General features: G+C 50.8%; 1 protein-coding gene across 1 annotated transcript in view; it reads right to left on the reverse strand.

Moving 5' to 3' along the window:
• Positions 1-831: 831 nt before the first annotated feature.
• Positions 832-26190, reverse strand: part of ENG (endoglin) — a 231310-nt gene continuing 205951 nt past the window's right edge. The window contains exons 14-15 of the mRNA XM_078646665.1: positions 5482-5583; positions 832-2786 (exon numbers count right to left, since the gene is read on the reverse strand). Of these exons, the coding sequence (XP_078502791.1) occupies positions 2668-2786; positions 5482-5583 (221 nt within the window). The 3' untranslated portion in view covers positions 832-2667. The remainder of the gene's footprint in view (positions 2787-5481; positions 5584-26190) is intronic.

The following is a 26190-nucleotide window of genomic DNA, read 5'->3' on the forward strand; positions in this document are numbered from 1 at the left end:
AGGAGCGTGAACATGGGTCAGAGGAGTGTAGCAAGAGGTCATGACAGCATCAATACTCATCAGCGAGGTGTGCTCAGGGGGTTGTGGGGTGAAAGGTTATGGGGGTTATTTATGACATTTGATGTATATGTGACCTGGAGTGTGCATGAGTGATGTGATTACTGTATGAGTGACATGGTGAAAGTTTGAGTGACTCAGATACGGCATGAGTGACATAGTGAGATTATGAGTGACATGTCGAGAGTGTGAATGACTCACCTACGGTATGAGTGACATAGTGAGATTATGAGTGACATGTTGAGAGTGTGAATGACTCACCTACGGTATGAGTGACATGGCAAGAGTATAAAAGACTCAGCTACAATATGAGTGACATGGCGAGAATACGAGTGACTCAGCTACGGTATGAGTGACATAGCGAGAGTATGAGTGACATGGTGAGAGTATGAGTGACTCAGCTACGGTATGAGTGACATGGCGAGAGTATGAGTGACATGGCGAAAGTTTGAGTGACTCAGCTACGGCATGAGTGACATAGTGAGGTTATGAGTGACATGTCGAGAGTGTGAGTGATTCACCTACGGTATGAGTGACATGGCAAGAGTATGAGTGACTCAGCTATGGTATGAGTGACATGGCAAGAGTATGAGTGACTCAGCTATAATATGAGTGACATGGAGAGGGGATGCCTGGCGTACAGAGGTTAAGAGTATTTAAAGAGCCTTGGATTATTGGTTGAACTCTGGCTTTGATAGCCGGCTGTAACAGAGGACGCCCCGGTGCGTGCTGCACCTTTACTTCCATTTCATATAGTGAAACCAGCTTCTCCGCTCATTGTTTTAAACTTTAATGACAGTAAATAATAGAGATAAAAATAATAATAACAATAATTATTACATTACAGACCAGTGACGCCGCCTGGGCTCTGCGCGTGCATGTTCTTTACATGGATGAACACAGTCGCTTGGAGGCGGGGCTTGGGGGTGCCTTTGACCCTGTGACCTTTGGATGATCCATGGCCTGTTCAGTTAGATTTTTGCTACAGAGTGTCTGATGAACGAGTTCATCCCTCGCCCATCATCTTCCTGTGCTGTGGCGCATGGCCCTGCACTGCACATGTTCTGATTGGTTAGAAATCTTTATTAATCGTGTGACCGGAAGCCAGTTGTACAACGCATGTTTACGGACGCAAAGGCTCCGATTCAGCGTTTGCAACCGTAAAAATGAGTTTTTTCTGATGCACAATTCCATGTTAGGAGTTGAACATGTTTTCCGACTGATATAATGAGATTCTGAATGGAAACCGATTCCATGTCTGGAAGGGGAGGGTGGGTTGTCGGCGTCGCTTGCAAGTACTGCACACGGGTCGTATGTATCAATGTTTTGCAGCTGGAATCCAGTTGCAAAATATTGACATCTTGCTAACCTCCACGTTGGGTTTGTAGCTCCCTCGCAAGAGGGAAGTGGCCACTGACTAGTATCTAACAATCAAAAAAAGTATATTTTTATTTTTAAATGCAGCCCCGTTTCCTTTAAAGAAAATGGGTTCATTAATGACAAAAAAAAGGTTTACTTTATTGAAAAGCAATCACAGATGTGACGGTCGCTGCTGCCGCTGGCCACCATCTGTGCGATGGCCTCCACAGGCGCGAGTCGCAATTTACGACCTAACTCATGAATATTAATGACATAGGTTGGATCGCGGCTCACGCCAAAACTGAGTTATTCGAATCAACCTTGTAGAAAGCTCAGTTTGGAAAACTGTTAACTGGTCACATAAATACTGGCTGCAAACTGCAACGAGTGTTTAGCGAGCAGTAAGAGTACACATGGCTACCAGATCTTGCGGTGGGACCCATTCATATTCCAGCTGACCGCAAGGAGGCTGTCTATTGGTTAACCTCTCTTGACAGTGAGTGGAGCTTTGTCCAATCAGAGTTGAGCTTTCGTTGAAGCCCTGGCTCACGTCTCAGGGCACAGAGTGGCTGGACATGCCTTCAACACCGGTCAGTATTGCCTGACTGGCGCAGTGTCCTTCAGTGTCTTTCTGCGTTGGGTTATCATGAACGTGAGTCCTGGGCTGATCTCTGAATAAAAAAGATGGCGGACGTGAACAGCAGTGAAGAGTGAGTGGCGGCCCATCCAAAGAGGGCTCAGAGGTGAGACGAGGAGCAGTCACCAGCAGGGGCAGCGGTGAGCAATGTTCTCTTGGCTCCGCCTTGCTCAGTCTTCTCAGGGGCGGAGTCTTTGTTCCACAGATTGGCCAATGATTGACAACGGGGCGCCAGTATCCATGGCCACTGCCTCCAAGCAGTGGGATCACCGCGCCTCCTTACGTTGCGGAACACGTTGCCAATCTGGGCACTGTTAGTCTTTTTGATACCAAACCCACCCCCCTATTGAAATCGCCCAATCAATAAATAGAATGAGTCTTTGTCTCCCCGAGGTGCGCCAGGCAGGGTGCCGACCAGCGTGGAGGCTGCATCTTGTGCGCCAGCGTCCCCTAGGTATGCGCTGCTCTAGTCCAGGTGGACACGTCTGTCTCTGGGAGGGTCATGTGCCGATGCAAGGTCCTTCCTGGTCAGTCGCATGAGCGGGCACTGCTGGGCACCCACAGAGCAGCCGCTGGCCACGGGGAGTGTTGGCCCTCCGCTGCCGCCTCCCTGGCTATGCCATGCTGCTGGTGGAGCAGGGCGTGCTCTGGGTGCTGCCAATGCTCTGGTTGGCACTGCTGCTCTCCGAGGCGACCGCCTTGGTGGGCACCGGCTGCTTCCTGGCGGAGGAACCTGTGGTGGGGAAACAAAGAACCAGTCAGTGTGAGGCAACTGCTGCAGAGGAGACCCTTCCTCCCTAGGAGGCGACCACGGCAGGATGTACCAAAGTGAGACCTTCCGCTATTGAGACAAGGCGAGTATATCTTAGTTACTTCGCTGCCAGCCAATCACAGCGACCAGACAGCACGATCATAGGTCAGCACAGGGCTTTAAGTGGGATGAAAAAACTGAGGGGTCTCTCAAGGGGGCGTGGCCAATGTAATTAAGGGCGCGGCTTAAAACATGTAAGCAAAAAATCTGTGCTTAGCATAGTGTTCCGCCCGACTAGTATTTTGCTGTTTCTCTCATTGCATCCAGATATATACTACAACAACTAACATCATACATACAACAGGTCAGGACTATTGGCTTTGTCAATGGTTGTTAGTTGCATAAGATAAATAAGCAGCAGCCATGGCTTGTATATAATATTGAAAAAGCTTCCACTTAAAGCCCTGGTGACACCGCGACGATGCTGCTGCTCCGGAGTTCCGAAAAGAGAAGGGAAATCCAGAGAGAAAATGACTCATTAAAGGATTTCACTTCCCCAATAACGATCGATAAAAACAGACCGCCTGTGCCAGGGCACAAAACAGAGCCCGATAAAGACCCGTTTCGAGGCCTCCTTATAACAAGCATTGGCATAGCCAATAGGTCTCGCCCTTGGAACCTTATAAGTGTTTAGCTATGCAACAATTGATGCTGTTGCACCAAAGATATTGTGCTGGATAAGTAAATACTTATAAGGTCCCAAAGGCGAAACCTATTGTCTATGCCAATGCTTGTTTATTTTGAAAGGGAGAGTACTAGCACTTCTTAAGAGAAATGTAATACTTTTAATTGGAGAGTACCAGCACTTCTCAAACACAAGCAGGCACTCTGGTACAGAGTCCCTGCACTTCAATGTTTCCATTTCAAGCACTGGTATTAGCGAGAGGGATAGAGAGAGACCTGTGCGCGCGCGCTCCTTCTCAACGTGTCGTTGCTGCGCAATAATAAAGTGCGCCATCTTTGCACGCAGCGCAGTGCAGCGCAGCACTATCGCGCTTTGTTGACTCACAGGCAAAGGTCTGCCAGGTTGTCAGAGGTCCTAGCTGATTGGCTGTTTAAAATAATAAACTGGCAAATTTCCTCTGTAATTGCCCTAAAAAAGTCAGTACACAGCAGGCGAGCGGTCTACAGTAATGGCTGAACTTTTGTAAGCCCCTGGCTAATCTCCTCTCTGATTGGCTAACAGTGTAAACTGACACACCTTAGCCTGTGGGTCATCTCTTCTCTGATTGGCTAACAGTGTAAACGGACACACCTTTGCCTGTGAGTCATCTCTTCTCTGATTGGCTAACAGTGTAAACGGACACACCTTTGCCTGTGAGTCATCTCTTCTCTGATTGGCTAACAGTGTAAACGGACACACCTTTGCCTGTGAGTCATCTCTTCTCTGATTGGCTAACAGTGTAAACTGACACACCTTTGCATGTGAGTCATCTCTTCTCTGATTGGCTAACAGTGTAAACTGACACACCTTAGCCTGTGAGTCATCTCTTCTCTGATTGGCTAACAGTGTAAACGGACACACCTTTTTCTGTGAATCATCTCTCCTGTGATTGGCTAACAGTGTAAACGGACTTAACTTTGCCTGTGAGTCATCTCTGTTCTGATTGGCTAACAGTGTAAACGGGCACACCTTTGGCTGTGAATCATCTCTCCTGTGATTGGCTAACAGTGTAAACGGACACACCTTTGCATGTGAATCATCTCTCCTGTGATTGGCTAACAGTGTAAACGGACACACCTTTGCCTGTGAATCATCTCTCCTGTGATTGGCTAACAGTGTAAACGGACACACCTTTGCCTGTGAGTCATCTCTTCTCTGATTGGTAACAGTGTAAACTGACACACCAATACCTTTGCCTGTGAGTCATCTCTTCTCTAATTGGCTAAAAGTGTAAACTGACACACCTTTGCCTGTGAGTCATCTCTTCTCTGATTGGCTAAAAGTGTAAACGGACACACCTTTGCCTGTGAGTCATCTCTTCTCTGATTGGCTAAAAGTGTAAACGGACACACCTTTGCCTGCTAGTCATCTCTTCTCTGATTGGCTTACAGAGTAAACTGATACACGTTTGATTAATCTCCACTCTGATTGGCTAACAGTGCATTACCCTTGACCAATCACAGTGCAGGTAAAACAATGACCTTTTGGTCTTAACGAACTAAGGGGCCTATTTACAAGCCGCGTGCGCCGCCGTGTGTCACTTTTTTCCCATATTAAAAGTGAGGCACGGGCGGCGCAAGGGGCTTGTAAATAAGCCCCTAAGAATGCTAATCAGCAAGCGATGCACTGGCTACACTGGGACCAGCCCATAGAACCGCCAGCAGACACTGGTGCTGCAGTTTCACTGGCTTTAGCCACAAACACAACTTCCACCAATGAGGTTGGACATTAGACAATGGTCACTGGCTTTAGCCAATCAGATCTAACATAGGACAAGCGTCTCTTTCTTCAGGGTGAAGGTCACAATGATGATCTCTGGGTTCAGCCAATTAGTGATGAAACAGACAATGCTCTTGATTCCTACTGGCTCTGGCCAGTCTGTGCTGCGATTGGACACTGGATTCGGGCTCAGCACTGGTTTTGTCCAATCAGAGTGAAGACCTTGGTACTTACGGGTGTGGCTGTAGATGAACCACAGGGCGGCGGTCAGCAGCGCCCCAATCAGGAAGGCTCCAAAGGTGATCCCCAGCACGGCGCCAGTGCCCAGCCCTTGATCTGCGGCAGAAAAAAAGAGGGTTACACAAAGCTAGTGAATACACGCGCAACAACAGGAAAGGTTATTACACGCGTGGGACCACAATAGAGGTGATCACGCGCAACCCCAGTACAGGTGATCAAACGTGCGACCACAATACAGTTGATCACACGTGCGACCACAATAAAAGTGATCACACGTGCAACCACAATACAGGTGATCACACGTGCAACCACAATACAGGTGATCACACGTGCGACCACAATAAAAGTGATCACACGTGCAACCACAATAAAAGTGCTCACACGTGCAACCACAATACAGGTGATCACACGTGCGACCACAATACACGTGATCACACAATTAACTACAATGAAGGTGAAATCCTGCAACTGCAATTCATGTGATTACAAGTACAACAGGGAGTGTGCTCCTGTCTCTGCTAAGGGGCCCTCCTGGGGATTGCCCTAGAGTGCTGTCTCTTCTAAGCGCCCTCATACACTGAGATCCTGTCTCCCCTCACACACATCCCTGGAGGGCCCCTGAGAGGGTCCCCCTCATATACATTCCTGGAGGCCCCTGGGATGCTCCCCAGGACCCCAGGCCTGGATCACAGATGCTGTCTCTCCTCAGACAATCCTCCTCAGCTTCAACTACGCCACCGCTCACCCCTCAGATTCCATGTCATTTACCGCCCGCCTGGCAGCGGCCCTTCGTTTATGGAGGAACTCACTGACTTCATCAGTGACCAATACTCGCAAAGTGACAATCAGACCTTCGTGGGTGACTTCAATCCCCACTGGGGCTCGTCTCAAGACTCTTCCGCGAACTCGCTGGCCACCTTCCTCTCTGCAAACGATCTCATCCATCACTGCACAGAATCAACACACTCGAAGGGCTCAATCCTGGACCTTGTTATTTCTAAAGCAGGCATGCTTTCTATCGCTATCCCTATTCACGTAGACTGGTCTGACCACCTCCTCGTCCCATTCTCACTTCACCTATCACACTCCATAACTCTTGGCCAACCTAAGAGGGCTACCTCCTGGCTCCGTGACACTAAAAATATTGACACAGTTTCCCTCTGTGAATCCGCTTTGCTGTCACTTCCAAGGCTAGACCCGAACCTTGATGTTGACGAACTCACCTCTCAATGTCTCTCAGTACTTGCAGCCGAAATCAATAACGTCGCTCCACTCAAAAGCAAAAAGAAAAGGCCTATTCCCTCAGCACCTTGGTTCAACAAATCCCTCTATAAACAAGCATTTACAATGCAATGGTTTTGCCTTTGTTAAAGTTAGAGCTATTGGCATTGCTCTTGACACTCTGAAGCTCCACTCTGAAGCTCCACTCTGCACTCTGAAGCTCCACTCTGCACTCTGAAGCTCCACTCTGCACTCTGAAGCTCCACTCTGCACTCTGAAGCTCCACTCTGCACTCTGAAGCTGCACTCTGAAGCTCCACTCTGCACTCTGAAGCTCCACTCTGAAGCTCCACTCTGAAGCTCCACTCTGAAGCTCCACTCTGAAGCTCCACTCTGAAGCTCCACTCTGAAGCTCCACTCTGAAGCTCCACTCTGAAGCTCCACTCTGCACTCTGAAGCTCCACTCTGCACTCTGAAGCTCCACTCTGCACTCTGAAGCTCCACTCTGCACTCTGAAGCTCCACTCTGCACTCTGAAGCTCCACTCTGAATCTGCACTCTGAAGCTCCACTCTGCACTCTGAAGCTCCACTCTGCACTCTGAAGCTCCACTCTGCACTCTGAAGCTCCACTCTGAATCTGCACTCTGAAGCTCCACTCTGCACTCTGAAGCTCCACTCTGAATCTGCACTCTGAAGCTCCACTCTGCACTCTGAAGCTCCACTCTGCACTCTGAAGCTCCACTCTGAAGCTCCACTCTGAAGCTCCACTCTGAAGCTCCACTCTGATGCTCCACTCTGATGCTCCACTCTGATGCTCCACTCTGAAGCTCCACTCTGAAGCTCCACTCTGAAGCTCCACTCTGAAGCTCCACTCTGAAGCTCCACTCTGAAGCTCCACTCTGAAGCTCCACTCTGCACTCTGAAGCTCCACTCTGAAGCTCCACTCTGCACTCTGAAGCTCCACTCTGAAGCTCCACTCTGCACTCTGAAGCTCCACTCTGAAGCTCCACTCTGCACTCTGAAGCTCCACTCTGCACTCTGAAGCTCCACTCTGAAGCTCCACTCTGCACTCTGAAGCTCCACTCTGCACTCTGAAGCTCCACTCTGCACTCTGAAGCTCCACTCTGCACTCTGAAGCTCCACTCTGAATCTGCACTCTGAAGCTCCACTCTGCACTCTGAAGCTCCACTCTGCACTCTGAAGCTCCACTCTGCACTCTGAAGCTCCACTCTGAATCTGCACTCTGAAGCTCCACTCTGCACTCTGAAGCTCCACTCTGAATCTGCACTCTGAAGCTCCACTCTGCACTCTGAAGCTCCACTCTGCACTCTGAAGCTCCACTCTGAAGCTCCACTCTGAAGCTCCACTCTGAAGCTCCACTCTGATGCTCCACTCTGATGCTCCACTCTGATGCTCCACTCTGAAGCTCCACTCTGAAGCTCCACTCTGAAGCTCCACTCTGAAGCTCCACTCTGAAGCTCCACTCTGAAGCTCCACTCTGAAGCTCCACTCTGCACTCTGAAGCTCCACTCTGAAGCTCCACTCTGCACTCTGAAGCTCCACTCTGAAGCTCCACTCTGCACTCTGAAGCTCCACTCTGAAGCTCCACTCTGCACTCTGAAGCTCCACTCTGCACTCTGAAGCTCCACTCTGAAGCTCCACTCTGCACTCTGAAGCTCCACTCTGAATCTGCACTCTGAAGCTCCACTCTGCACTCTGAAGCTCCACTCTGAATCTGCACTCTGAAGCTCCACTCTGCACTCTGAAGCTCCACTCTGAATCTGCACTCTGAAGCTCCACTCTGCACTCTGAAGCTCCACTCTGAATCTGCACTCTGAAGCTCCACTCTGCACTCTGAAGCTCCACTCTGAATCTGCACTCTGATGCTCCACTCTGAATCTGCACTCTGAAGCTCCACTCTGCACTCTGAATCTGCACTCTGAAGCTCCACTCTGCACTCTGAATCTGCACTCTGCAGCTCCACTCTGAATCTGCAGCTCCACTCTGCACTCTGAAGCTGCACTCTGAATCTCCACTCTGAAGCTGCACTCTGAAGCTCCACTCTGAATCTGCACTCTGAAGCTCCACTCTGAATCTGCACTCTGAAGCTCCACTCTGAATCTGCACTCTGAAGCTCCACTCTGAATCTGCACTCTGAAGCTCCACTCTGCACTCTGAAGCTCCACTCTGAATCTGCACTCTGAAGCTCCACTCTGCACTCTGAAGCTCCACTCTGAATCTGCACTCTGAAGCTCCACTCTGCACTCTGAAGCTCCACTCTGAATCTGCACTCTGAAGCTCCACTCTGCACTCTGAAGCTCCACTCTGAATCTGCACTCTGAAGCTCCACTCTGCACTCTGAAGCTCCACTCTGAATCTGCACTCTGATGCTCCACTCTGAATCTGCACTCTGAAGCTCCACTCTGCACTCTGAATCTGCACTCTGAAGCTCCACTCTGCACTCTGAATCTGCACTCTGCAGCTCCACTCTGAATCTGCAGCTCCACTCTGCACTCTGAAGCTGCACTCTGAATCTCCACTCTGAAGCTGCACTCTGAATCTCCACTCTGAATCTGCACTCTGAAGCTCCACTCTGAATCTGCACTCTGAATCTCCACTCTGAATCTGCACTCTGAAGCTCCACTCTGAATCTGCACTCTGAAGCTCCACTCTGAATCTGCACTCTGAAGCTCCACTCTGCACTCTGAAGCTCCACTCTGAATCTGCACTCTGAAGCTCCACTCTGCACTCTGAAGCTCCACTCTGAATCTGCACTCTGAAGCTCCACTCTGCACTCTGAAGCTCCACTCTGAATCTGCACTCTGATGCTCCACTCTGAATCTGCACTCTGAAGCTCCACTCTGCACTCTGAATCTGCACTCTGAAGCTCCACTCTGCACTCTGAATCTGCACTCTGCAGCTCCACTCTGAATCTGCAGCTCCACTCTGCACTCTGAAGCTGCACTCTGAATCTCCACTCTGAAGCTGCACTCTGAAGCTCCACTCTGAATCTGCACTCTGAAGCTCCACTCTGAATCTGCACTCTGAAGCTCCACTCTGAATCTGCACTCTGAAGCTCCACTCTGAATCTGCACTCTGAAGCTCCACTCTGCACTCTGAAGCTCCACTCTGAATCTGCACTCTGAAGCTCCACTCTGCACTCTGAAGCTCCACTCTGAATCTGCACTCTGAAGCTCCACTCTGCACTCTGAAGCTCCACTCTGAATCTGCACTCTGAAGCTCCACTCTGCACTCTGAAGCTCCACTCTGAATCTGCACTCTGAAGCTCCACTCTGCACTCTGAAGCTCCACTCTGAATCTGCACTCTGATGCTCCACTCTGAATCTGCACTCTGAAGCTCCACTCTGCACTCTGAATCTGCACTCTGAAGCTCCACTCTGCACTCTGAATCTGCACTCTGCAGCTCCACTCTGAATCTGCAGCTCCACTCTGCACTCTGAAGCTGCACTCTGAATCTCCACTCTGAAGCTGCACTCTGAATCTCCACTCTGAATCTGCACTCTGAAGCTCCACTCTGAATCTGCACTCTGAATCTCCACTCTGAATCTGCACTCTGAAGCTCCACTCTGAATCTGCACTCTGAAGCTCCACTCTGAATCTGCACTCTGAAGCTCCACTCTGAATCTGCACTCTGAAGCTCCACTCTGAATCTGCACTCTGAAGCTCCACTCTGAATCTCCACTCTGAAGCTCCACTCTGCACTCTGAAGCTCCACTCTGAAGCTCCACTCTGAAGCTCCACTCTGAAGCTCCACTCTGAAGCTCCACTCTGAAGCTCCACTCTGAAGCTCCACTCTGAAGCTCCACTCTGAAGCTCCACTCTGAAGCTCCACTCTGAATCTGCACTCTGAAGCTCCACTCTGAATCTGCACTCTGAAGCTCCACTCTGAATCTGCACTCTGAAGCTCCACTCTGAATCTGCACTCTGAAGCTCCACTCTGCACTCTGAAGCTCCACTCTGAATCTGCACTCTGAAGCTCCACTCTGAAGCTCCACTCTGAAGCTCCACTCTGAAGCTCCACTCTGAAGCTCCACTCTGAAGCTCCACTCTGAAGCTCCACTCTGAAGCTCCACTCTGAAGCTCCACTCTGCACTCTGAATCTGCACTCTGAAGCTCCACTCTGCACTCTGAATCTGCACTCTGAAGCTCCACTCTGCACTCTGAAGCTCCACTCTGCACTCTGAAGCTCCACTCTGAATCTGTACTCTGAAGCTCCACTCTGCACTCTGAAGCTCCACTCTGCACTCTGAAGCTCCACTCTGAATCTGCACTCTGAAGCTCCACTCTGCACTCTGAAGCTCCACTCTGCACTCTGAAGCTCCACTCTGAATCTGCACTCTGAAGCTCCACTCTGCACTCTGAAGCTCCACTCTGCACTCTGATGCTCCACTCTGAAGCTCCACTCTGAAGCTCCACTCTGAAGCTCCACTCTGAAGCTCCACTCTGAAGCTCCACTCTGAAGCTCCACTCTGAAGCTCCACTCTGAAGCTCCACTCTGAAGCTCCACTCTGATGCTCCACTCTGAAGCTCCACTCTGAAGCTCCACTCTGAAGCTCCACTCTGAAGCTCCACTCTGAAGCTCCACTCTGAAGCTCCACTCTGCACTCTGAAGCTCCACTCTGCACTCTGAAGCTCCACTCTGAACTCTGAAGCTCCACTCTGAAGCTCCACTCTGCACTCTGAAGCTCCACTCTGCACTCTGAAGCTCCACTCTGAAGCTCCACTCTGCACTCTGAAGCTCCACTCTGAATCTGCACTCTGAAGCTCCACTCTGCACTCTGAAGCTCCACTCTGAATCTGCACTCTGAAGCTCCACTCTGCACTCTGAAGCTCCACTCTGAATCTGCACTCTGAAGCTCCACTCTGCACTCTGAAGCTCCACTCTGAATCTGCACTCTGATGCTCCACTCTGAATCTGCACTCTGAAGCTCCACTCTGCACTCTGAATCTGCACTCTGCAGCTCCACTCTGAATCTGCAGCTCCACTCTGAAGCTCCACTCTGAAGCTCCACTCTGAAGCTCCACTCTGAAGCTCCACTCTGAAGCTCCACTCTGAAGCTCCACTCTGAAGCTCCACTCTGAAGCTCCACTCTGCACTCTGAAGCTCCACTCTGAAGCTCCACTCTGCACTCTGAAGCTCCACTCTGAAGCTCCACTCTGCACTCTGAAGCTCCACTCTGAAGCTCCACTCTGCACTCTGAAGCTCCACTCTGAATCTGCACTCTGAAGCTCCACTCTGCACTCTGAAGCTCCACTCTGAAGCTGCACTCTGAAGCTCCACTCTGAAGCTCCACTCTGAAGCTCCACTCTGAAGCTCCACTCTGAAGCTCCACTCTGAAGCTCCACTCTGCACTCTGAAGCTCCACTGAAGCTACACACCGCGCAGGGCAGCTCTGGATGCTGATGCGAGAGGCCAGCTGGGAGGCGCGCTGCTCGTCTTCCTGCTCGTGCTGACTCGGAGAGAAAACTTGTTTTCATTGGGAGAGCGGCCTTCAAAGACCCGGTCACTGCGCCTCTCCGAGTGTTTAGCTTGGGATAAAATGGGCGCAGTGTTGTGGTGATGACAGTAGAGCAAGGGAGGTGCCGGCAATGCCGGAACAGACTCGGGGGCGTTCCCGGCGTCGCGTGACGTCGGCAAAAGGGAAAGAATGTCAGGAACGCCCCCGTGTCTGGTCCGGCATTGACGGACAGGCCCCTCGTCCAATGGCAAGGCTCCGTTTACGGAGCCAGCCAATCAATGACGAGGGCCGACCCAAAGCACCCTACAGTTCTCAACAGGATTTCGCCTGCGCGAAAAGCTGCGCAGAGCGCAGCTTTCGCTAGGCAAAACCTAAAAAAGGAAGCAGCTAAGATTCCTGGAGAAACAATGGAGACAAGTGCCCTCAACTGATAACTTGGCCATGCTTCGTTCAGCAAGATCCAGGTACCACAAGCACATCTTCCTTGGGAAAACGGCGCACTTCAGAACCCTCCTCGACTCAGCCAAAAATAGACCCAACAAACTATTCGATCTCATCAAGCCTCCTAACTGCTCTTCCCCTTCCTCCAAGTTGGAGGATTCTACAAAGAAAGCTGTGGATTTCGCTTTATTCTTTGACGAAAAAGTGAAATCACTTGTGGTTCAGGTCGCTCATCCTACCCCCCGGAGGAGCGCAAATCCCTAGCCATTTGGCAGAACTTCAACCCCATCTCTGAAGATGCCCTTCTCAAGTGCATCCTCGAAACAAAGCCCTCCAACCACTCGCTCGACCCCATCCCTAGTGCCATTGCCATTGACTTCTATTCCCATTCTCTTTCCTATTGGACCCCTCTGGTCAACCTCTCCCTCTGGCAAGGCTCCCTTCCTGTCCCCTTCAAAACTGGGCAGGTCACCCCTCTGCTTAAAAAACCCACTGCGGATGCGAATGACCTCAACAACTTCAGCTCCATCACTAACCTACCCTTTCTTGCGAAGATCACAGAAAGATGTGTAGCAAAACAACTCTCTCGTCATATCAAGGACAATGATCTTCTTGATAATTGTCAGTCCGGCTTCATCCAAAACTGCAGCACTGAAACAGCCCTACTGCAAGTGATCGATGACGCGCTGAGGATACTCGATTCGGGGGGGTCCTGTCTTCTAATTCTCCTTGACCTTTCTGCAGCCTTTGACACTGTTAATCACAACACCCTCCTCAATATCCTTCAACAGAGAATGGGCATGGAGGGCACTGTGCTTAAGTGGTTTGCATCCTTCCTCTCTGACAGATCCCAAATGATCAAAATAGCGAACAGTCTTTCATCTCCTGTGGCGGTAGGTCAGGGTGTTCCTCAAGGCTCTATTCTTGCACCTACATTGTTCAATCTCTACTTAGAACCACTGGGAAACCTCCTAAGCAAAGCCGGGATTCACTATCACCTCTACGCAGACGACACTCAAATCTACCTCAAGGTTGCCTCCACTCACGATCTCAACGTCCTAAGCTCCACTCTCGATTCCATTCATAACTGGATGTCAACACATCAACTGATTCTGAATTCCTCCTCCTCTCCTCCTCACTCTCTCCTCCCCCGGTTCAATCATGGATGGACCAGATGAATCTACTTAACAATAAACCCATCATTGCCGACAGCGCAAAATCCCTGGGTGTCATACTCGACAAAAAACACAATCTAAGCCCCCACATCAACTCCATTGCAAAATCTGCTTGTTACCATCTGCGCCTTCTTTGGGGAATCCGTCGCTTCTTCCCGGAGCAGGACCTTATAACCCTGGTGCAATTGCTGGTCCTCTCCAGACTGGACTACTGCAATTCTCTTCTTACTGGCCTCCCCAAATCTCACCTTAAGTCTGTTCTCCATTCAGCAGCTCGTTTCTTTTATGGGGCCAAAAGAAGCGACCACATCACACCGATGTTATCCACCCTCCGCTGGCTTCCCTTCGAGGCAAGATATATCTACAAGACTGCCTGCATTACCCACAAAGCCTTGCACTCCTCCTCTCCTCGCTACCTGGCGAATAAACTGAAACTCTCTGGTGGCTCTAGACCTTCACGCAATGCGGAGAATCTACTGCTTGAACCTCCCACTTTCAAGAAGGAAAGATCGATGGCCCAATCCTTTTCAGGCAACGCGGTGAGAATCTGGAACTCACTTCCGCCCCAGCTCCGGACCACCACCTCCTCCCAGGCCTTCAAAACTGACCTCAAAGTTCTCCTCCTCCAAAGTTAATTCATGCCCTCACTATTATCTGAAGGAAGACCTTCCATTATAGAAAACTCTATTCTCCATGACTATGGCAGTGCCTTCCCAGTGTGTTCTTGTGGTTTGAGTGTCTGCCATTTATTGCAGTATTATCCTTGTATCTGTGTTTGGTTCTCTTTTGTAACTTGCACACGTCACTTTTGTCTTGTAACACACTGGTTGCTACCTCTTGTATTTTGTTTGCTTTCGATACTTGCACAAGAGCCTCCATTGCCTACGTAACGTTTGTTGTGCTGGAGTGTCTGCCATTTATTTCAGCACTATCCCTCTACTTGTACTTTGTTTCTCTTGTAACCTGCACCCGTCACTTTCTCCTCCTGTAATGCACCGTTTGCTCCTCTTGTATTTTGTTTGCTCACTATTGTCACTTTTGCCTCATGTAACGTTTGCTTTTGAATTTCATTCACTTGTAATGTTCTCTTGTATCAGTTCTGTTCCTATTGTCCCCTTGGGGTAAAGCTCCCTGGGCCCCCCAGGCCTGGCTCTCAGATGCTGCCCCCCCCCCCCCCCTCACATTCCTGGCTCTCCTCGCTTCCGGCTCCCTGGTGACGTCTCTTCCTGTTGTGGCCTCTCTGTTGCCCCTGCTCTTCCTCTGGCCTCTCATCCTCCTCTGCCGAGGGTCACAGCGCACTCCTTCCTGAGCGGAGCCGGGACTGTCTCCATGGAGACGCCGTGACGTCACACCCCCCAGCCCTCCTGGCTCCTCGGGTCCCTGAGGTCCCTGGGGGGACCCCCTGCCCCCCCCCCCCCTCCACCCCCATCCCTTCCAGGAGCGGAAGCGCCGGATGGAGCGTGTTTGAGTAATTTAGGAAATCTGTGGATTCTCTCGAGTCCGCGGGTCTGGAGCTTTCATCCCCTCCGGCGAGTTCAACAATCCAGGAAATGCAACGCAGAGCCCAGTGTCTGTTATTCAAGGCTATTTTGTGCAGTACTATCTTTCTACCTGTGTTTGGTACTCATGTGTAACTTGCATCCGTCACTTTCTCTTGTAACACACTGTTTTCTACCTCTTACATTTGTTTATTTTCGATACCTGCACAAGTGCCACCACTGCCTACGTAACGTTTGTTCTTGTGTTTGAGTGTCCTCCATATATTGCAGTATTATAGCTTTATGTTTACCTTGTTCGCTTTTGTAACCCGCACACGTCACTTTCTCCTCCTGTAATGCACCGTTTGCTCCTCTTGTATTTTGTTTGCTCACGATTGTCATTTTTGCTTCATTTAATGTAACGTTTGCCTTTTTATTTGGTTCACTTGTAATGTTCTCATCAGTTCTGTTCCTACTGTGAAGCGCTCTGACGCCTTCGGGGAAAGTCCGCGCTATAGAAAAATGCACAAATAAATAAATAAATAAATAAATAAGGGGGGCTTGAGAAGCCGGGGTCCCCTCTGTGCGCCCCCCCATCCAGTGCCGGGGTCCCCTCTGTGCGCCCCCCCATCCAGTGCCGGGGTCCCCTCTGTGCGCCCCCCCATCCAGTGCCGGGGTCCCCTCTGTGCGCTCCCCCGTCCAGTGCCAGGGTCCCCTCTCTGCGCTCCCCCGTCCAGTGCCGGGGTCCCCTCTGTGCGCTCCCCCGTCGTCCAGTGCCGGGGTCCCCTCTGTGCGCTCCCCCATCCAGTGCCAGGGTCCCCTCTGTGCGCTCCCCCGTCCAGTGCCGGGGTCCCCTCTGTGCGCTCCCCCGTCCAGTGCCAGGGTCCCCTCTGTGCGCTCCCCCGTCCAGTGCCGGGGTCCCCTCTGTGCGCTCCCCCGTCCAGTGCCGGGGTCCCCTCTGTGCGCTCCCCCGTCGTCCAGTGCCGGGGTCCCCTCTGTGCGCTCCCCCGTCGTCCAGTGCCGGGGTCCCCTCTGTGCGCTCCCCTGTCGTCCAGTGCCGGGGTCCCCTCTGTGCGCTCCCCTGTCGTCCAGTGCCGGGGTCCCCTCTGTGCGCTCCCCCGTCGTCCAGTGCTTGGGTATCCGGTGTCGCATAGGGTGTGTTGTGGCATGGCCACCCTTCATGGCCACCCTTCATGGCCACCCTTCACGGCCACCCTTCACGGCCACCCTTCACGGCCACCCTTCACGGCCACCCTTCATGGCCACCCTTCATGGCCTCATAGATATGGTGTGAGGCAATGCAGCGCCTTACCCTGCGTCAAGGAGGCGCTCCATGGGCGTTGCGGCGGGTGTTCCCGCTCAGAACCCAACGCTTTGGCGTTGTTCACAGACATATGAGATATGGTCGGCGTCCCCAGGGGTTTCCTCTTTCTGTTTGTGCTGCAGAAGCTGCATTCTGCAGCACACATCAGGAGGGCATTGCCTTCAGTGATTGTTTTGTGCCGTAGGCGTCCTTTCCTGCACAAAACACCCATTCCTAACACATATACAATCAATCACATCGCGACAGCTATCAATTCAGTCCTGCGTGTGATACGGCTGTGTGTGGAAATCAGACTGTACCAGCCAGTAATGGCGTGGACCATTTTAGACAATGTACCAAGTTAGTGAGCCATCAGAACATCGCATCAAACACAAACAGGGTGACATAACGACACCCTACTCCATCACAATACCAGTTCAGCCAAGACCGTCGCTCGGTTCATCAGTCTTCGCTGTCCGCCTCATCCGCATCCACTCTGGCTGCTTCTTTACGCTCAAGCTGCTAGAGCATCCTTTGGAGTCGTGAATAATCTGGTCGTACTGCCATGTTGGATCCGGAGCTGTGCTGGGTAAAGCATGGCGTATTATATCTCCAGAGCTTTCAGCCGCTTTTCTACTGGTTGGAACTCACGCCTTGCCTGCTGCACCGCTGTCGTGAAGTGTGGGAGGAGCTGAACCTCCACACCTTGGTATTTGGTAGTGCCCATCTCCCTTGCCAGCGGAAGTGCTGCATCACGATCCCGATAGTTAAGCAGCCTGGCGATTATTGGTCGAGGGGTTGCCTTCGGAACAGGTTGCGGTGCCAGGGATCTATGTGCCCCCTCAACCACCAACATGTTGGAGAAGTTCTCTGCGCCGAAAAAAGTTTTGAGCATATCCTCAACATAGATTTCCATTTTCCCAACATTGTTGGATTCTGGGACCCCAAGAATGCGCAGATTATTATGCTGGGACCTGGCTTCCAAGTCCTCATTCTTCGCAGTTATCAATGAGAGAAATTTCTCGATCTGTGCGCAGGATTTAGCAGTCGTGTCCACTTTGTCTTCGGCGTTGGAGATACCTTGTTCCGCCTCAGCTAAACGCATTCCATGCTTGTCCAGTTTGGACGCCATGTGGTCCATGCGGAGGTTGAGTTTGTCAATTTTGCCATCAATGGGTTGTAAACTCTGTTGCATGGTCATCAACGTACGCTCCAGTTCACTGGTGCCCCAGCCTCCATGTCTGTGTCCGTGTCTGATACTGCTTGTGACGTTGAGGCGCTTTGATTCAAAAGATAGCTTTGGCTAATCTTGCTTGTCTGGCTTTCCCATCTCGGCGATGAGGGTGCACGGTACGTCGTCGTAGTGCAAGCACGATGACACTAGATATAGGGCCGGTCTCCTAACTCACTCAACTCCATATCCACATGCCAGCAGTGTGCAGCAAGACCCCAATCTCACTGATGTGGGTGGTTTAATCCCGGCCCCCTGGGGTTGCACTCAGTCAAGGGATAGCAGCTCCTGGGTGCGCCTCGCGGCCTTTCCCGGACCCACACTACTCCAATGGAGGTCACCAGAAGCGTCTATGCAGGCGTTTAATATCGGTGCACAGGGGGGATGAACATAAATATCAAAAAATAGTCTCTGGCGTACCCCTGCAGACCGGCAAATCAAAGCGGGCCGCTGACTCACTGTATGCGGCAGAAGTGTCAGGCAGATGTATAGTATTCGACCTTGGGCACAGGGCGCAGACTTTTACACAGGCCACGTTGGCCCGGTAGCAGACACCACCACCTCCTGCGGCGCCTAACAGAAAATGGCGGTCACCGGGAGTGCCGTATCTCTCCGCAGGAATCCCCAGCAGGAGTGCGCCAGTTGTTTTTGCATATAGCAGCGTCGGATAGTCTTGCCGGAATGCCGGCACTCACTCAAAGCGCCCGTCCAAACCAACAGAGTGCAGGGGCTCCACTATCACGCCACTCCCACCGGCCGCCTCAAATCCCTCAGCGCTGGGGTCAGGACGCACACCTCTGGGCAGCGCGGGCTGCACCGGGCTTGCTCTCCACACCAGCAATGATCCGCAGCGGGGCCGCCGCACTATCTGTGCCTCACAGCAGGTCGCCAACTCTCCCCGATTTGTTGGCAGGGTATGCTCAGACATGAGTAACTTGCTCACTTTGCCACTGGATTCAAGCAAGCCGGGCTGAAGACGGCTGAAATGCCAGAAACCGGTCCTCGGTAGCTTGTTTCCGGTCCAGGAAAGGCATGGCTTGGCAGTTCGGGCTGGACTGTTCCCATGAGGCACAGGGTCAGACTGATTTGCATATAGCCATGTCTGAACTGGGGTGGCAGAGTGGGCTAAAGAACGGTGATGGATTAAACCCAGATCTTTTGACTGGGTGTGAGTGTTTGATTGGTTCAGGTGCTCCGTCCATCACCACCCTTTTGTACCGCCAAAGAAAGAAGCAGGATAAATGTCGGCTTAGGGCCCTGACCAGCAGAGCTGCAGTCATGTGCGGCCATCTTGCTTCGGGCTCTCTAGCCCCCCCCCCCCCACCCCCCCTTGATATAGGAGTTAACGCTAATAGCTGTAAACTCCTAAAAAGGGGTAGGGAGTGAAACTTGAAGGTGACTCATAATACGGAGAGAATGTCTAAAAGGGGAAAGGACAGGGGAAGAAGGAAGGGGGTGAAATAAACGGAAACTAAACCCACTAACCCACGGATTATCGCCTCCATGAATATTTGGGGTCTGAAGGATCCTAAGAAAAGCTGTGCTCGAGTTGTGGCAGTGAACCTGACGACCCAATGTTTATAGCCAGATATCGAACGAACTGACGCATTGTGCTCTGCGGGGATTTTAGGATTCATCTCCCTGGTAACTGGGACAGGGGGAAGCAACACAAATACAGTGTTCGAGACCCTGAAGTGCTTCCGGCCCCAGAAGGGTTTGCACGGACCTTGGTGTGATCGACGTTGGAGCAGGAACAGCACTTTTATCTCCGCTCCGCATCTCACCCACGCGCGATAGGATTCTTTTTTGGCATCAAAGACATTTATAGCAACAGGTAAAATTGGGCGGTGCCCGTGGTTCCTTCGGGCCATAATCCTTCGCTTATAGAAATACAGGGATATTGGGGGAAATGCAAAATACTTGGGGGCAGGTTTACAATAACTGCTACATCCCTGCATATCCCCAGGGATGCGCCAGTTATTTTGCGCCGCTGCTCCACCTCCCATGGTGCGCTGCATTTACAATGCGACGCACCATGGGGCAAAAACGGCAGAGGTGCGTGACGCATCTGTGCCGTAAAGGTGGCGCATTGCTGGAGTTGCATCGTAAGCGCGACGCAGCTCCAGCAAGGCTCAGGGTGCCCCTATGCCTAACATGCTGCGTCAAGACCTGCGCCTGCTTCAAGCAGGCGCAGGGTTTTGACGCAGCGGGGTCGGAAAAGTGACTGAGTGAAATCTTATAGATTTCACTCAGCCACTTTTAGGAGGCGTTCCTGCTCCGGAACACCCCTCCCCCCCTGCGCTGGAATGCCTCCTGATGGCACAGTGCTTTACAACGTGATGCATCTCCCAGCTGCGTCACGTTGTAAATATCCCACAACATGGCGCATCTTTTGCGCTGCTGCTGTGTCACAAAAGTGATGCAACGGCGGCATAAAAGGGGCGCAAGGGGCTTGTAAATCTGCCCCATGGAGTTTTGAGCGTGCCCGGCTCGCAAATGAAGATTACCACAGTTATATTAGCGAGTAGTTTCCAATATTCTTTAAAGAGAATGGCGGTAGGGCTGCTCTCAGGATGGATTGGGATACATTTAAGGAATGCCTACGGGTCTCACGGAACCGTGGGAAGGAAGAGAAGCAACTCACAAAATTGACTGTCGATGCGGGGGAGTCCTTGGAAGGGAGATTCCAAAACCTACTCCAGAGTTTTAGCCGCATATTAGTGCTAGTGGTAACGAAACTGGCGTCAAATCAACAGCACGGGTTTGTCGCTGGGAGGGATACTACAGACCACATTAGGAGAGCAATCTCGCTTTTTGATGCAGTGCAGGTGTCAGGAGACCGTGTGGCCTTGATTCTATTAGATGCGGAAAAAGCATTCGACAGGGTCTCCTGGCATTTTCATTGGAAGACACTGCCGGCAAAGGGCATCAGACCGAGGTTCATACAGGGAATTAAAGCATTATATTATAAACCTGCAGCCAATATCTGTATTTCCGGGGACACGGCTGGGCCTGTGGTGGTCGCCCGGGGAACTCGAGAGGGATGACCTGGTTCTCCACTTCTGTTTGCCCTGTATATAGATCAGTTTATATGAAAAATAGAGCAAAATACTGCAATTCCCTCAATAACATCGCAAGGATTTAAAAGCAGAATGCTAGCATATGCGGGTCATATAGCGGTTGTGACCCCCAAACCAGCCGTTGCTCTCAAAATAATCGAGGAGGAAGCTTGTCTTTTTGGGAAGATTTCTGGCTACTCTTTGAATAAAGATAAAACTCAAATTGTTAGTAATGTTAATGTTAATGTTAAAAATTATTTATAAGGCGCACGTACACCGGATGGTTTCATGGTGCTGTAAAGGCTCAGAGATTGTTAACGGACAGCTCTAGTTAAAGGCTTGTGCAAATAGCCACGTTTTAAGGGATTTCCTAAAGTGCATTACCTAAGTACAGGAACGGATCTCCGACGTGTTCTACAGTCTGGGAGCAAGAGTGGCAAATCTACAGCCGACCTGACGGACTCGTCTGAATACGGGGATGGTAAGAAGTGAGAGGTGGGCAGAGGAGAAGATCCGGGATGGGGTGTGTCTGGATATTAAGGTGCTTAACAACAACAAAGGCGTGTCAAATCAAAAGGACTGACTACAGGTTGAAGCAACAAAAAGTATATTAACTCTGTTGTTTGAAGAAAAACCATAATAGATTTTTATGAAGGCCCTCACTCACCGACCTGGTTGGTGACATGCTTCATCACTGTGCCCCACCGGGAGTGGCCGAATGCCACCCCGGTGTGCTTCAACGCCAGGTTACTGCGGAGCTGGTATTGTGATTGTGAGGTGATAGATAAAATGGCCAATTGAGTCGAAAAAATTATTGGTTTCGCCAAATGGTCAGGTTAAAAAGTATGTGGAGGATAACGGACACAGATTAAAGGTCCACTGTTATCCTAGTGTAAAGAGCGGTCAACATGTTTCAGCCTATGTGAAAAGTTCTATCAGGCATTCATCAGGACCAGTGTGTGCAAGTATTTACAGTGGTGTGTGTAGCTGCCTCGGCGGTATGAGCGCGCTAAGGCCCACCCTACCAGAGGACAGATATGTTAAAAATTGAAAATTATATACATCAGATTCCCTTGGGAGTAGACCCGAGTTTATTAAGAGTGCTTAGTTACAGCACACTATGGGTCTCGGGAGGGGGGTGATAGCTAATTGGCACACCGCCCTGGAAGCTAGGCACCCTCTTGGTACCTAGAGAAGCCCTCGTCAACCGGACCCCTTGTCTCCCTTCCTCTCTAGTTGTTATTGAGTGGATATTAAGGTGTTAATACATTTGGGGTTGTTACCATGCAAAGATTTAAAGATGAGGCAGCCCACCTTGAAGGCACAGCGTTGAGGGATTGGGAGCCAGTGAAGTGTCCTCAGCAGAGGGGTGGCAGGCTGCCACCTGGATTGATGCGGGATCAACCTGGCCGCCTGGTTTTGGGCCATCTGTAGTCGTTTAAACAGGTAGATAGGCATGTCCAAATATACAGAGTTTGCATAGTCCAGGAGAGACAAGACAGTGGCAACCACCACTTGGATCAGGGCTTCCTGTGTGAAGAACCGATGAATCTTTTTGATCTTCCTTATTTGAAAGAAACATTTAGAGATGACCGTGCCAACCTGGGTTTTTAGTGACAGATCATGGTTGAGGGTAACTCCTAATGTTTTGGCCGAGAGGGAGGGGGAGGGGGAGGGAGAAGGACCTAACTCTGAAGGCCAGTAATGAGGACCCCAAAATTTAAGGCTGTCCCCAGTGAGAACAAGTTCCGTCTTCTCATAATGACAAGATCTTGATGGCAAACAAACGAGAAGTCGATAGCGCGGTATATTTGGGTGTCTGCATATCATCCGATGTTGAGAAAATCATAAAAGAAACTTTGCAGCCTCTTCTAGGGAAGACTAAAAAAGAGTGTCTTAGATTGAATAACGTTGACCTTACAATGATTGGAAGATGCAATGTGATAAAGATCATTTTCTTCTCTAAAATCCTATATTTTTTTTAGATCTATTCCCCTGGAATTATCAAACGAGTGGTAAAAAGTTTTTGACGATACCATTACAAGGTTTTTATGGGCTTCTTGTAAACCTAGAAGGGCGCTGAAATATCTCTCACACCCGAGAGGAACAGGAGGTTGGGCTCTGCCAAATCTTGCATTGTATTATTGGGCCGCCACGCTGCAATATAGCCTTATCATCCTTAGAGAACCATGAACGAACGAACCTACAAAACACACCCCTTCCACATCTGAGTTGTTTATTGGCAGGGAGGCATGGGGACGCCTTTGGAGACAACTGGAGCTGAGGTACTATAAAAAAGTATGTTTCAAGTGTGTCTTTGGAGTCTTTAAGGTACGGTCATCCGTTGGCAAACTGGCGGGTTTAGGAAAACGGAATTATTATACTCCGATTCAGAATATCCTTAACTTGTCAGAAATGTTTAGAGATGGCTTTATACAAAACTGGATGGAGGCAGGTATAGATAAATTAGGAACTATTTTTTCTCCTTCTGGCTTGGTAACTTTGAACGAACTAAAGGCAGAGTTTGGTATTGACAATAAGGAGTTGTTCAAATATCTGCAAATAAAGGGATGACCTCTAGCATAAAAGGGGTGGCCCTAATGGCTTTGATTAAAAAAAAAGGAACAGGTGGAGAACTTAATAGAGCAAAATAACATCTGCATCTGGGCAATGTACCATTTATTAAATAATGAAATGAAAGACGATCTTGACAAACTCTCTCTTAAATGGCGAGAGAAGATGGCGATTTCCAAAGCTGAAATCTTATTTTGTCTAAAACTGTTTTGTTGTTGGCTAACTTGCAAGTGCAGTTTTTTAAGACCTATTTTATGTTATATTACACGCCAGCTAGAATTGCAAAATGTGGAACAGGTAGAACAACGAACTGCCCCGGTGTCCAACACCGTCCGCAGATACAGTTCACATGTTTGCCACATGCACCTCTTTAAACCCTAAAGAACGCGATTCAAAATGTTCTCCATTGTAAATTGAATATAGACGTCTCATTGACTCCGGAGTTAATTTTACTAGGAGTGCCAGAAGAGGAAGCGACTCAGGAAATAGAATATTTTCTTGCTGTTGCTATGGCTATATTAAGACTGTCAATCGCCCCGGCATGGCTGGACGTGCAACCCCCATCATTTGAGCAGTGGTTGGACCCGCCACCCCCATGGTTTGAGCAGTGGTTGGACCCGACACCCCCATGGTTTGATCAGTGGTTGTACCCACCACCCCCATGGTTTGAGCAGTGGTTGGACCCGCCACCCCCATGGTTTGAGCAGTGGTTGCCCGCCACCCCCATGGTTTGATCAGTGGTTGTACCCACCACCCCCACGGTTTGAGCAGTGGTTGCCCGTCACCCTCATGGTTTGAGCAGTGGTTGGACCCGCCATCCCCATGGTTTGATCAGTGGTTGGACCCGCCACCCCCATGGTTTGAGCAGTGGTTGGACCCGACACCCCCATGGTTTGATCAGTGGTTGTACCCACCACCCCCATGGTTTGAGCAGTGGTTGGACCCGCCACCCCCATGGTTTTAGCAGTGGTTGCCCGCCACCCCCATGGTTTGATCAGTGGTTGTACCCGCCACCCCCACGGTTTGAGCAGTGGTTGCCCGCCACCCTCATGGTTTGAGCAGTGGTTGGACCCGCCATCCCCATGGTTTGAGCAGTGGTTGGACCCGCCATCCCCATGGTTTGGTCAGTGGTTGGACCCGCCACCCCCATGGTTTGGTCAGTGGTTGGACCTGCCACCCCCATGGTTTGAACAGTGGTTGTAATGCAATAGGTCTCGCATTTACGAGAGTTTAAGCTATTGCATTGCCAAAAGCTTAACCCCTTCCATGCTTGTGACGGAACCGTTCCGTCATCAGTCACGGCTGAGCTGTGCTGATGACGGAACGGTTCCGTCACGGCCGCGCCCTATTCTGGAATGTCCAGCACAGGGGCGGAATCGGCGCCGCACGGAAGCGGTTAAGCCCACGTAAATGCGAGACTATTGCATTGTAATATCGCGGCCTCTATTAATTTAAAAGCACTGCCTGGGTAGTAGTAAACAAAATAATAAATAAGCTTGGCCGCTATACTTAAAGCGGACCGGACTGCTAAAATAAATAAATAAAAAACCTGTGGCTGCTAGAGTTAAAGTGGACCGCCATTAGTAAATAAAATAAAAGCGGGCAGCGTGCTGCGATGTAGTGGGTGGAATAGGGGAAAATCATTAAACAAAATAGTGCTCACAGCCAAGATAAAGTAGACCGTGTAAAGAGCCAAGTAAAAGGTCCAGTCGTTATGGGAGGTAACAAATGCAGACAAGGCGGTAACAAGGAGGGACTAACAAGCCTATTAACGAATCAGAAGCTTGCATTTATGAAGGACAATGACTCAAGCCAATTAAAAATATGGGCGGAGAGTGGCGGGGCTTCAAGTCCATACTCCACTACTGCATGCCTCGCAGCAGCGCTTGCGCTGCCCAGGCTCGACCTAAAAAGGACCCAAAGCTGAAAGCGCGACACTGAACAGGGCCGAAGTAGGTAGCTGTATGACGTTGTACTGTGCTTCCTGTCATGGCAGGAGCGCTTCTCGTCACAAGCCAATGCGGACTAAGATATGTCTGGCATAGGTCTCCTCGATACTCCTGGCCCCGTTCGACGAGGGCTACCCTAGGTAGGATGGGCAAGAGGCCCTCTAGCTGCACTAGAAGTCCGTCCCGTGCCTGGTGCTGCGAGGAAAGGGGGCCGTCAACACCAAAATATCGGCCCGTTGCCTTCTGGATCAGTGGCTGCCTGGTCGCCACCCTGCTCACCCCAGGCTGGGGGCAAGAGTTCATCCTATTGCTCTTAATGCAAACTATATCTCCTGACTGCTCGCCTGGTGCGGCAGGCTGCTAAAGCACGGCGATGGACGAGGAGTCACAGAAAGTACGGCGCCGGACGGGGAGTCGAGTAAAGTACGGCACCGGACGGGGAGTCGAGGAAAGTACGGCGCTGGACGAGGAGTCAAGGAAAGTACGGCACCGCACGAGGAGTCAAGGAAAGTACGGCACTGCACGAGGAGTCAAGGAAAGTACGGCGCCGGTCGAGGAGTCAAGGAAAGTACGGCACCAGACGGGGAGTCGAGGAAAGTACGGCGCTGGACGAGGAGTCAAGGAAAGTACGGCACCGCACGAGGAGTCAAGGAAAGTACGGCACCGCACGAGGAGTCAAGGAAAGTACGGCGCCGGTCGAGGAGTCGAGGAAAGTACGGCACCGGACGAGGAGTCGAGGAAAGTACGGCACCGGACGAGGAGTCGAGGAAAGTACGGCACCGCACGAGGAGTC

Source organism: Lissotriton helveticus, chromosome 5_2, assembly GCF_964261635.1.
Source record: "Lissotriton helveticus chromosome 5_2, aLisHel1.1, whole genome shotgun sequence".
NCBI classification, from domain to species: Eukaryota; Metazoa; Chordata; class Amphibia; order Caudata; family Salamandridae; genus Lissotriton; species Lissotriton helveticus.